Source organism: Cyprinus carpio, chromosome A4 (assembly GCF_018340385.1).
Source record: "Cyprinus carpio isolate SPL01 chromosome A4, ASM1834038v1, whole genome shotgun sequence".
Taxonomy (NCBI): Eukaryota; Metazoa; Chordata; class Actinopteri; order Cypriniformes; family Cyprinidae; genus Cyprinus; species Cyprinus carpio.
The window spans coordinates 17,283,417-17,297,431 of record NC_056575.1 but is presented as its reverse complement, the minus strand read 5'-3'; the positions used below and the strand labels follow the sequence as shown (position 1 = coordinate 17,297,431).

The 14,015-nt window shown below is 38.5% G+C and overlaps 1 protein-coding gene across 2 annotated transcripts; it reads right to left on the bottom strand.

Annotated features, from left to right (window-relative positions):
* Positions 1-10,101: 10,101 nt before the first annotated feature.
* Positions 10,102-12,773, bottom strand: LOC109104909. 2 transcript variants are annotated; one of them, XM_042743441.1, is made up of 3 exons: positions 11,324-12,773; positions 11,156-11,226; positions 10,102-10,370 (listed from the first exon to the last, which is right to left on the bottom strand). In XM_042743441.1, exon 1 carries the CDS (start codon positions 12,588-12,590, stop codon positions 11,736-11,738), a length of 855 nt encoding a protein of 284 aa, XP_042599375.1. In that variant the 5' UTR covers positions 12,591-12,773; the 3' UTR covers positions 10,102-10,370; positions 11,156-11,226; positions 11,324-11,735. The 2 variants fall into 2 exon arrangements, with proteins under 2 accessions (XP_042599375.1, XP_042599364.1); XM_042743430.1 differs by having other exon boundaries at positions 11,156-12,773.
* Positions 12,774-14,015: the final 1,242 nt, after the last annotated feature.

Sequence of the window (14,015 nt, the reverse complement as noted above, 5' to 3'; positions counted from 1 at the left end):
GGCACTCAGAAGAGCGATGCCCATTCACGAGCGAGTTGATTAGCATTCTTTTGAGTCAATTCTGTTTCAAGGCAACCTTGGGTGGACAGTAAGGCCAGCTTGATCAAACCAGCATCGTGCTATGAACGCGCAGTAAGACGCCGCCAACTCCGATAGGGCAAACCAGTTTCCAGCTCACTCAACGAGTTCAGTGGTGGCAAGGTTGTGAATCAGTTTGAATGATTCGTTCAGTTGCCCGTCAGCGGCGTTGTAAGCGTCAGGAAGCCAGCATTCAGGCAGCGATGACCATCATGTGTTCACACGTGTCTGCGATTGTTCGGACTCCAGGATCTGAGCGTCTGAAGCGGTTCCTTACTCAGAGTTGTAACAGAAAGTTTAAGAACATCAAGAGCGTTGAAGACGTGGCTTTGGATCTGCACTGAATTGAAAGCAAAAAAACTCTGCAAAGGAACTATTGTTTGCTTAGCGGACAATAAGGATCTTTATTAGATGAACACCGCGTGTGCTGTCTATGGTTCAACAGGTATAACTTATAGGCTGCATTCGATTACAATACACGATACCACTATGACATTAGTTTGTTGTACGTGTAACTTATAACAGAGGGGTTCTGGCCTCAAGAGACCGCATACTTGGATGAGGTAGAGACATTAACCATCATGGTGCCGCTTCCAAAATGTGAGACCAAAAAAAAAAAAAATAATCCTCTTTGATCAGCCAGAGGTAATATTTTAAACTATATTTGATACACATCAGGTTAATAAAGCCGGCGTGTAGCCATCTGAGAATGTTTTCAGCGAGTCATATCATCAGCTGATAAACAGCTTCAGACTGCAAAGAAAGCCTGCAGATCTGCGTTCGCTGGCTCTCTGCAGGACTCTACCTCAAACGCTGCCAAAAGCAGAGTGTTCAAGGAACTCCAAACACCCATCTTTTCATTGCTGCCATCTGGGTAAGCGTTCCGCCAAGGAGTTTCTTCCAAGGCATCAGGCTCCTAACTCAAAACCAGCCTCATCTTCATGTCTCCACTTTAGTATCAAAATATGTTCTTGTGTCTCTACATCTGCAGGTTCCTGTTCATGCACATTACTTTTAATTCTACACATACAGTAAAAATAAATTTTCGTAATAAATATAAAAAATATACAACTTAATTAAAACATGCTCCTTTCATAAGCTGTGTTCATACCGAAATTGTGAGAACTAGTGTTAACATTATTTGATTTGGCTTTACATTGAACTTTCATAATCTACCTACACCACTGAGCTGATGTTAAACTTTATAATCAAAATTACTGGCTATGTGACAACTGCTCAAACACTATGATATCAGAGTGCTAATACTTTGTAAAACCTTTTTACCAAGCCAATAAAGCTACTTAAATATGAATTTGTCAATTTTTTAGACCATGTTTCTGTTTATGGTATTTAACACTGATTACTTTCATGTGACTGATCAAGCTATTATATGAAGCAAAAATGAGTAACAAAATGCTTTCTTTGTGTCCAGATTTGACTAATGCAAAAACTTTGAGAAATATGTCTTTAATAATGTCTAAATAAATATCCAAATTCAAGTAACTAATTATGTGGGAATCCAAAGTTTCCAGCCATTATAGCAGGGATAGGCAACTTCGGTCCTGGAGGGCCACTGTCCTGCAGAGTTTAGCTCCAACCCTAATTAAACACACTTGAACAAGGCAATCAGTGTTTTCAGGATTACTAGGTAGATACAGGCAGGTGAGTTTTTGTTAGGGCTGAAGCTAAACTCTGCAGGATAGTGGCCCTCCAGGACCGGAGTTGCCTATCCCTGCATTATAGGGAACACACAGCCATGTTTATATGTTTATATATAGAGAGCTAAACAACCATCTAGTGGTTACACGATAGTATTACACATGATAAATGGTGAATAAGTTAGAGATAAATATTTTAATAAATATTTTAGTAATATTTTGTAAAATCCCCTTTTATTACAACATGTTAAATAAAACATTATTTCTGTTGGTACAATTATTATTGAACCAAATTTGTGTTTAAAAAATGGATCAGTAGATACGTACAATTATACATGTATTAGGCTAATGCAGATACTAGACTTTCAAGTATAATCCAAATTACAGTATAATATTACAATAAACTAATATTTCTTATAGCCTGTTGAGGAAGAGAAGGAAACTACACAGCTCCAAATTCAGCAAGAACACATAGCCTAATGGTACACAACTTATAAAATATCATGTTTTAATTATGTTTTTTTTTTTTTTTTTACTGTATGTGTATGTTAAAAGTACCATTCCTGCAGCAAGAACTATTTTGAACTAAATGAAGATGAATGTCTTGGTCTTGGCGTACAGCGAACGCAGATCACAATTCAGATAAGAGTAAATGAATAGTCAGCGAGAGGCTAATTTGATTGGCTACAAGAAGAAGGTGGACCCGCCCTCCCCCTCACGCTTGCAAAACTCAGTGAGAGAATCGTGCCAAAATTGTAAGCGCAGAGAAAAGAAAGACGGAGCTGTAGCCTACATATCGGATTATTTCGGGAACTTTCTGCCCCACATGCACAAAAGGTCATTTAGAAATTTGCAACAGTTTGTTTTTTCACACATACAGATTGGTTCTATGCAGTCAATCTGTTTTGCAGTTCTTTAAACTGTTGTTTTCACTTGTAAATCACCGTTCACAGGCTTGCAGTGCTTTTGACCATCTTTTGGCGAAAAAAAAAACGTGCCAAAAGTGTAAGCGCGGAAAAATGGAAGTCAGAAGCATGCAGATCATATTTATTTTGCTTCAGCATGAAGCTGCAGTTTCACAATACATGAATTACACTTACAAGTAACAGTAAAATGATGCAAATATTTTTTTCTTACGCTTGAAACGCGATTTACACCTTTACAAAGCTTCTTTTGCGCATGCAAATTTAATTTACGCTTAAAGTCTTATGTACACTTCAGCAAATATTTATGACGTCATTTTACCTTCATACTTTCTGGCGAATTCTCTCTCAGAAACAAAGTGCAGATGTGTGTACGAATCTATAAATAAGATATTGATTTCACAGTGTTAACAGTTTCAGTGATTTTAATGGGAGATTTTGAGAGTGATTAAACTCTAGACTGTCAGTGAAAATGTTCTTTGATAATGTAAATGTTATTTGCTCTCTTTCTGTACAATGAAAGATTAGTAGCCGTTTTTATATCACATTAACTTTCAATGTTAAATTCACATTTAATATAAAGTCAGTCGTATTAAAAATATGTTATAGCATGACACCCATATCTGTTACTTAAGTAAACAGACAGGTTTTTACGCATAGTTAATAGATTACATTACTAGGCTACTTTGACCATCGCATATTATCTAACATAATCTATGAAGGTGAGAATCGAGATATTTCATGATATAATTTATGTGTCTGGGAATGTTTCTAATAAAAATGAACATAAATAAATAATGCTTAATAATAATTTGCCAATATGCTGTTGTGGCTGCTGTGTGTCACATGACGACACCCTCCACCCCCCTCGTTCCCTCAAACATAATAAGTGCATGACTCCCCTGCTTATACATTAAAAAAATATTATTTTTACATTAAATAAGCAGAAATTAAATAAATATCCTCCAAACCCGTGTTAGCTCTGTTCCAGGAGGAATGCCTTTGCCTAGACACAATTAATATTGATATTTCCACAATATTTACGCTTGCAGAAATATACATTTGTTTACATTTTGCAGAACAGAAAGATCCGTCAATATGCATTTGGTTTGTTATGTTCAGATGTTCGGTAACTTAGCGGTCATGTGAGGAGTTTTCACTCTTTTCTGTGTCAGAGGTTATTTATACATGTCACAGTGTCTGGTTTGTGTTCCCTGGGTGTCCACTAGAGGTCTCACTTCCCCATATCGTCACCCCAACTTAGGAACTACATTTCCCACTAGCCTTGTCTGTATTCATCACTGTTCATTGTATTCAGCTGTCCCCACTTACATTGTTTGCACCTGTCAATAAATACCCTGGTTGTTTCTGTCATTGTTACGGAGTCCTTGTTTTCTGTCACCCGGTTTTCTCACAGTCCCTTGTGTTTTCTTGTTTCTTGTTTCTGGACTGATCTTGTGTTATGACCTCTTGCCTGTTTGGATTATGATTTTAGGATTACCCTATTAAAACTACCTGTTTGTGTGCGTGTCATTACAATACATATATAATACATACTTTAAAATAGAATTTCAGTGATGCAAATCAGAATTTTCATCAGCTGTTGCTCCAGTTTTCAGAGTCATGATCCTTCAAAAAATAATTCTTAATATATTGATTTATTACCAGAGCTGGAAACAGTTTTGCTGCTTAATATTTTTTGGAACCTGTGACATTTTGTTGAGGATTCTTTAATGAATGGAAAACTAAAGAGAACATCATTGATAGTAAATCAAAAAACTGGATTGATTTCTGAAGAATTATGTGACACTGAAGACTGGAGTAAAGGCTGATGAAATATATATATAATATCCAAATAAAAATAGACAATAGATATACAGTAACACACACACATACAGTACATACATTTTATCTATATATCCAAATAAAAATAGACAATAGATATACAGTATATGACCCAAAGTAACTAGTAACTAACTACTTGAGTAGTTTTTTATCCAATACTTTTTTACTCTTACTCAGAGTAGTACTTTTACTTTTACTTGAGTAAATATTTCTATAAGTACTTTTACTTTTACTTGAGTACAGTTTTTACCCACCTCTGATCCTCATAAGCCTGAAATGAACTTCACAAGAGTTTCTGACATTATAAAATATGACATTATCACAGCATTTAATTAAAGAAATATTCTGCTTTACTGTAGTTACATTTTATATTATTTTATAATTATATTTTTATGTAATATTTAAGAAAATATTTTCTGAGCTTTAAAATGATCATGTTGTAATGATAGCATATTTATGAACAAAAAAAAATTCATTATTTTATTCAATACTGTTATGTTCCACGTGTGTTTTGTGTATATTGTGTCTTTTCTTTCGCTCTCCAGTCCTTTTTGTGTTGTTGCTCCGCTTTTAGGTCGCTTCTAGCCAATCTGCTGACGTGCCAGCTGTATTTAAGGGCCCTAGCTGATTGTGTGTGTGCGTGCCATGCTAGCTTACCTCGTGCTCCAACACGATCTCCTGATGCTACATGTATCTTGTTTTAGGGATCTTGTTTTGTGTTGTGGGTTTTGGTCTATTTATAGATTTGTTTCGTAGCCATTGACTTGTATCGAATTCTTAGTAAAATATATCACGGATGTCGGTTTCAGAGTTCCAGCCTGATCATGTTTCAAGTTCAAAGTTAAGAATGCATGTTGGTGTATCTAGCTATTTAGTCATATTCGCCTTTCTGTGATGATTCGAATGCTTAGTCGGTCATTGTTATAATACTGTTTGATTTTTTTTTGTTTGTTTGTTTTATTTAGGTTAGTTTGTACTCTGTTAAATTAGGATTGCGAGTGTTATGCCACCCTTGTAATTTTCTTTGTAGTTTGAGAGGTTTAGTTCGGGCGTTGCATACGCTGAAGATGTCGGTTTTATTTTCATATTTCTTTATTTTTGTAGTTAGTTTAGAAGTAAGTTATAAGGATTGTTTTGTTTTGTTTTGTTTTTTGTTTTGTTTTGTTTATTTCATTAATATGGGTGACACTCCTGTTTTTTTTTTTTTTTTTTCCTATCGTTAGACTTTGTTAAACTTAAACCACATGTATTTTCTTCTGAGACATTAAGTAAAGTCTTTTTGAAATACATTTAAGTATCATTTTTGATCCGCACCAGACCCAGTAACACTTGTACCACTTAAATGTTACGGTATCATCCCTATTTAACATCAATCTCGTAACAAATACCAAATGAAAATGTGTATTATGTACAAACTACTGGATTGATTTTAACAAGTTTAACCTGAGATCTGTACTGGGGCCCTTTTTATTATATTAATTATTATTAAAGTTATAACAAATAACTAAAGAAATTAGTTAAAATGACAATAAATGTTTTATACTGTAAAATTAAAAGTGATTGTGTATTTAATAATAAAATATAATAAGAATAGTCAGACTAGTCTTCAGTTCTAAATCAAGGGACACAGAGGAGAATGACGGAGAACACAAGCATCATACTCAGACGACACTGGGATTGAATAACCAGAGAGAACTAATGAGGATAATTAACAGAACAGCTGGACATACTCAGTAACTATAGAAACTAAAGAACAATCAGAAGAAAGACTAATAAGAACATGGCCCTGACTGTTACAGAGGAGGTTCCCGTACCACCTCCTCCTCACCAACAAAGGGAGCCGTCCCCTGAATATTAGCGAACTCTGATTCCGACTCCATTTCCCATCATCCCTCATACCTGGGACTGATCACTCACACCACATCTGACTACAATCACACCTCGTCACTCTCCTCACCTGCACCTCATTTACATGGCCACAAACACGGTCACACTCAGTCACTGCAAAGTCTCGATTTGCCCCGGCTGTCTTTTCTGAGCATTATTACCTTTTTTACCATTATTACCACAGCATTATGTTTCTAGTGTATTGACCTTGGACTGTTTCTCGATTCCCTGATTGTTCTCTGCGTGCCCCAACTCGGATTGCCTTCACTGAACTCTGTCTGTCAGTCGCCTGCCCTGATCTCTCGCCTGGTTAAGGTTCTGTCTAAGCCTTGTCTCCATTGTTCTGCCTTGCCGATATTTGACCTTGTATTGTCTGACTATTCCTCCTGATATGTTGCAACACTGACACACAATAAGACAAATTAGCACTTTATATTATTTCAGTTATAACAAATCAATAGAGATGTCACCACTGAAATAATCCTATCACACTGTAAGATAAAAGTAAATATTTCATAACCAAAATGTTAATTATATACTTTTTATTTAAATTATAACAATTAAACACTTAAACTTTTACTAATACAATAATCATGTCGCACTGTAAAATAAAAAGAAATTATTTCCTTATGCCATGCAATAAAACAATAAATCTGACCTGGAGAAGAGATCTTCAAAGAGAACAAAATACACCTCTTCCCTTGCTCATTTATGACCCCCTGCCCTCGCTGCCTTCCATTCTATTCCCCCAAAAGGTTTCACTCAAAGTACATCAAGAATATGCATATCCCACATATCATGTATCTTGTGAACCTGTTGTTTTTCCTCTTCATGTTTGGTATCATTTTAAATGTCTTTGTGTGATTGGTAAAATGGTCTCAATTTTACAGTAGTCACTTGTACTATGAGAAATATTGAAAACTTGTGTAGAATTGTGTTCTGCTGAGGAGGGTGTGTGTCCCATTTTAGGGTCTGTGGGAATGCTTATCTGTCTCCAAGCCAGGTGTGACCCTGGGGCCATGAGAACCTAACAAACCAAAAGGTCTTTATGTTTTTACAAATTATTTGAAAATTTCTTTGTTTCTGGTCTGAGTATTTAAGGGAAATGACAAAACATTACATTGGGAATCTGTAGTCAGAAAAACCCCCATGCAGTGTGTGAGAGTCTCTGGAGCTCTGCACTAGAACTCTCGCTGGTGTGTGTCTCTCTGCTGTCAGGTATGGTTCAAAAATGTAATTGTGTTAACCTGTTAACCCACACCTGGACGCTGGCGCACTGAACTCTCTTTGTTTGCACGTGTCAATGTTTACGAATAGATTAAATGAAACGGGACAAAATTCATCTTGAAAAACTATATATCATGATACAGATCTAAGCCTTAAGCATCGACGACAGATCACTGTTGTTCAATGGAAAGCTTATAAAGAATGTATTTGGTAAATGTAAGCAGTACACATCAAAACAGGAAGAATCATATAGTGATCATATAGATCATATAGTAGTCATATAGTGTATCATATAGTGTCACAAACAGAATGAGATGATCCACAAAAAAAAAAAAAAAAAAGTCAAAGATAGGCTGAAGATTGTTTACTTGAATTCTGGCGCTCTCTCGAGACGGCTCGTGACGCGCGCTGTGACGCACCTGTCTTCTGATGGAGGCGTAACCTAGCGATTAGCTTTTGCACAAATAAAACTTTTAATTTTTCAATTTTTCTTTTTCAACATTTTTCATATATGTGTGGGTGTGTTTTGTGGGGAATGTGGCTGTATCTGCATGATTACCGTCTGTTTGAGCGCAAATCAGCATGCTATTACAGTGTTATCACAGTAATCAATATGAATGCCGTCTATATGAATGTGATTATGGACTTTATGGTGCATTTGTATGATTACCATCTCTATAACTGGCCATCAGCACGTGATAATTGACTATATGAACAGAAATCAGTGTAAATTGGCATACATAGTTAATTATTTTTATTACTCAAATTATTCTTATTGCATTTTTCTAGTGCTCAAATAAATCACTTATATGATATCTAAGATTCTGTCTATTGTTTTATAATTGAAAAACCATGTAGTGGTATGGGGCGGGGGGGGATTAGGGGGGGGGGATTAGACATAGTATCAGAAAAATGGTTGCAGGAATCTCATTTTTCATGGTATCTTCTTCAGATTTCAAATAGAAACTCATGAGACGTGACTTTCACCCATTACTTTTCTAGATTGCTCCAGGATTGATTTCATGTATTTTTATATGAAATAAAAAAATTCAGTGTGGTACAATTTTTTTTCAATCTTTTTGAGCATTATCAACTCTGGATGATGAAAAGTAAAGCCCAAAGTGTCTTCTTTCCAAAGACACCAAAATTGTGTGTTTAACATACTGAAGTAAGAAACTGTTGCAATTTTAAGTAAGGTAGGGTACTTTCAGCTGTGAGTCCCATAATGGGGGGTGCTGGCTAACAGGTTAAACACATTGTGCCCATAGATCACACTGTATAGTTGTCTGTGCTACTACAGCTGTGTCCCAAACTTAAGTGCATGGACTCCGGAGGGCGCATTTGAAGTGCGAATGCATCACAATGGCGTGACAAAGGCTGTCCCAAACTGAAGTGTATGGACTCCGAAGTGCGGATGTGAAGTGCGATTGCGTCACAGAGTCACAACGTGAGCTGTCCCAAAGTCAGAATGCGCCCTCCGAAAACCGCATTCCAAGGCCGATTGCATCACCGTGGCACGACGAAGGCTGACGTATTTCGAAAGAGACGTCAAATGCGCCCTCCATTTCCCGATAGATATTCATATAAATATGTTAAGAAGTTCAAATAAACGAACAATTACACTGTCAGTTCTTCTGAGCTCAGGTACACTCATGTCCGTGTCTGGAGTAGGGTCAAGGGTCATGGTACCATCACTATCATCGGATCGCTGATGTACTGAAAAATTATCATAAAAATACACTCAAATTCACATTTTTTGCAATTCATTGCAATTCATTTTCAGCTTTGCTTAAAACTGGACTGTCTGACATATTCAGTTAGTCCAATGTTTACCAAAAAATATCTGTTTTCTCCTTGTACAACACAGATCTCGAAAACATTCTTAAAAAACAGACTGTTACCAGAACTCCCCAACATTTTTTTTTTTAATCAGAACAAGAAAAAGAGAAAAAATCACCAGGCATCCTGTTAAAGCTTTATTTTGGCTGTCCTGTGGCTCTCTGTCTAGGGTGCCTACTATGTTCGAATCTGACACAGGCCCTCTAATATAAGACTGACCCAGCAAATTAATCCATACAAAAGATTTAATACAACTAACCTTTGTTTTCATGCTCTGATATAAAGATAAAGTCATTACCCCTAAATCATTTAAAGTTTGTTGTGTATGTGTAACCCTCTTTTACGATATATTAACAGGGTAACAGGTAATTAGTTATCTTTAACAGTATTTGGACCAGTAACAGAAGATGCTAAATCTTTAAGAGCCAGTGGTTTGACATCAATAAAGACAGAAAACAGTAATTTGCGTTATTGTGATCACTCTTTGTTTAACAACAGGAACAATAACAACAGTGTAGCAATTTAGTTCAGAGAATGTACATACAGAAATAAGAAAATAATAAAGCCGGCATAAGTTTCCCTTAAAACAAAAGAAATAAAACCCAGTTCCAAAAATAGTCTTATTGCTCGTTGGGGCCCTTTTATCTTTTTGGTTAAATCAGTGTCGTGACAGTATCAGTATGCCAGTGCTCGTGGATCCTACCACACAATCCGTGAAGGAGGGAAAGTGAGACTGCGCATAGACTTATGCTCGTGGGTCCGTGGCTCGCCACCCAACGTACGCTGGGAATCTTTCGGGGGTTCAGAGTGCGAACATCCAATCCCAATTCGACCGGAAGGCTTCAACTCCAGGTTGGGCGTGACTTCCGATCCATGTGCATCACTGGAATGAATCTGGCAAAAAAAACCTGACCTATGGGTTGGCCAGAGGAAATCCAAAAGCTCATTACATTCATATTCTGTCTATCTCATGAATTATCTCCAATCAATAACATTTCACTTTATATCAACTGGTTCAAATCATGTTCTCAAGAAGGTTCAGTCGCACGACAATAATATATCAAGTATCAGATCCAAATGTTTATAATAGTGAACTATAAATATATCCTAAAGCGCTTTTACATCCATGTTCATTCATTTTAAACAAAACCAATTTCAAGTATTAATTATAATTGCTATTCAAGGTAGTAACAACTCACAATACAAATACAATACAAATAGAGCTACAATTTGTGCAAAGCAAATAATGCAAGAACACTCATTGAGATCTAGGAGGTACTAGTAATGCTAATCGTGCTTTATCATCCCTCCCTGCACCGGTAATATTGAGGGAATGCACTAAAAAATTGACCTCTTAAATCACTGACAAGAAATTCACATACATATGCTTTAACACTTTTTTTTCCTTTTACACACATAGTAAACATATTGATATAGAAAAACAGCACCTTTTTGCAAACCCAACTGGAAATAAATCAAATTTTTGCAAGGATAAGAGCGCATGTAGCACTGAACACCCAATCTAGTAGGATAGCTAGGCTCACGTTAGCAGCATTAACATCGTGATACAGCATTGAGTAGCTATTACAGCCGTTAACAGCCTTTCTAAACGGCAGCTTATCAACTGTTACCATTTCCAGCATAATTAGTTCCTTTACAGGTAACCTAACAGGTCTCAGAGTTTTTTTTCTCACTCACCGTTGAGTCAATGAGTGGGTCTCTCTATATTGGCTGTCTGATCAGCGGCAGCCGTCTGCCGACCGCGCTCTCTATAAAGTGTAAACATGACAATATAGCCGTCATCATATGTTTAACATCCTCATTAATTAATGAAATCCTGTTGGAGGGGATATTTATGTTTCTTACCCTATGGATGGTAATTGACTCGGAATTCAGCTAGGCAACGAAACAGCCATGCAGTCTTTTAGTCAGTAAGTAGCTAACAGGAAGTGTAGGCGGAGCTCGATTGCCTGAAGCTTTGGAGCTCAGTGATTGGTCAGCTCCTCACAAAAAGGAGCATGGGAATTGTAGTGCGAACAGTTTTTTTCCAGGGGGAAAATCACTCTTTTTCTATCTTTTTATGCATTTGATCCCTTATTGTAGATGGCGTTTTTTTTTTTTATATACATAGAAAATGTACTTTGATTAATTAACTTAAAACATTTATCTCAAGACTTGATTGACTTTAAGAAAGGGATTATTATGCCAAGACTCCGTTTTAAGACCTGGTTACACTCTCCCCTCCTGAACTCATGTACGTCCCTGTACATGGAAGAGCTCAAATGTGCTTTATCTGAGGGGGGTATGGGAGGAAAGGTGCAGAGACTACTTGATCTTCATTCAAAACATCGGATAACACAGTGGTCAACCCATGGAGGAATGATTTAACAACTGTGACCAATGGGTTTCCGAGTTCAGGATAATCCAGTCGCCTTGACGGTTGACGTTCCCTTCCAGATTTCCTGACAGGAGCATCTGTGACTGCCATTCTCTCTGCTTCCTCTCTGGATTCAATTCCATCCATTTCCAGTTTCTCTCCTTCCACAGACTTCTCAGTCTTTGTTCTGTCTACTTCCTCCTCATGCTCTGACATGTCAGGAGACACCGACTGCTGTTCATTACAGATGTCACTGACAGCGTCAAGTATGGTCTCTTTCTCCACAGGATGCACTTCAGGTAAGCGGGTATCAGGCAGGTTACTTTCAATGGGGTCTGTTTCAGGTACTTGGTCAATTGGGGCGATGCTTTCAGTAAGTAAGTGTTCTGTATTACTGCAATGGTTGGTAGGTCTACTGGACCTCAGGGGACTGACTGGGGCATCGGTAGACATATCTGATGGACTAGACAGTTCAGGGGAGCAATCTACGATCTGGGCATTTACTGGGCTCTCGACAGAACAGGGACCTGGAGATACGGTATACTGCCTATGTCGTTCATTAGACAAGGATTCTCTGGGCTGTACTAGACCTTCATGGACTGTGGGGATGAACACATTTGAGACCTCACTGAACCAATGGACCGGGATGGATTCATCCTCTTCCTCCTCTGAAGGGTCAGCATCCAGAACAGGATTTGCACGAGTTGCTATTCTGCGCTTTGCAGGTTGTTTGGCAGACTTGCTGCTTCCCTCCATAGGTAGGAATCCACATGGGAGGAGTAAGTCCCTGTGCAGAGTTCTTAATGGACCATCATTGACTTCGGGCTTGACAGTATAGACAGGTAGGGTACCTGCCCTGTTCACCACTACGTGGACGGTAGACTCTCACTTGTCTGAGATCTTATGCTTCCCCCGGATGCGGACATTCCGGACTAGCACTCGGTCTCCAGGCTCCAAGTCTGAGGCGATCACCCGTCTGTCGAACCGTGTTTTTGTTCTTGTGTGCAGTCTTTGCAGCATTACCCATAGCTAACTTGTAGCTCTCCTCAAGCCGTGATTTAAGGTTCTGCACATATTCGGAGTGTGACGTGTGTTGCTTGCCATGCAGCGGTAGTCCAAATGCCAGATCGACTGGTAGGCGGGCTGGCGCCCCGAACATCAGCTCATAAGGTGTGAACCCCGTCACATCGTTTTTAGTACAGTTGTAGGCGTGGACAAGGGGTCTGACAAAATCACGCCAATGGGACTTTTCTTGGTTCTGAAGGGTGCCAAGCATATTGAGTAAGGTGCGATTAAATCTCTCCACACGGTTGACCCCTGGGATGGTAGGGTGTTCTCCTCACCTTTTGAATGCCGGCCACTTGACAGAGTTCCTTTATCATGCGGGATTCAAAATCTGGTCCCTGGTCACTGTGTAGTTTTTCTGGCATTCCATAGTGCACCATAAAGTTCTCCCACAAACACTTTGCCACTGTACGGGCCTTTTGGTTGGAAGTGGGAATGGCCACAGCAAATTTCGTAAAGTGATCCGTGATCACAAGGATGTCTTTAGTTCCATTTCTGTCAGGTTCAAGGGAAAGGAAATCCATACATAGAAGTTCAAGGGGTCTTGTGGTCTTGATATTTATTAGGGATGCAGCTCTCTCTGGAAGTGCTTTCCTCCGCACACACCTGCCACAAGTCCTCACCTTTCTCTCCACATCCACAGCCATCCTTGGCCAATAGAACCTGGTCCGAATAAGGTCCAATGTGCGGTCAACTCCCATATGACCCATATGGTCATGGAGGCTAGTCAAAACTGCGCCACGAAGATCAGCTGGGAGGACAAGCTGGTACGTTGTTTTGGGACCTTCTTGGCGTCGTCTGTATAAGACATTATTCACAAGTTCAAGGCGGCTTAATTCTCTTAAAAAGAAAGGAAGATCAGGAAGTTCATTTCGCAAGGTAGGGGGTGGTGTGTCCACCTGTCTCAATTTGGGAAATGACGTGTTTTTTATACACTGGTCGGCCCTTTGTCTATCCACCAGTTCTTCTTCAGACAGGTGAGGAATGGCAGGAAGTTCACCAGACTGGTCTGCTTGATAGCATTGGGGCACCGCATCTGCAGAGACGGCAAGGCATTCGACTAAAACAACATTTCCAGTGTTACGGTCATCAACCTGGTTGCTGTAAATAAGTTGT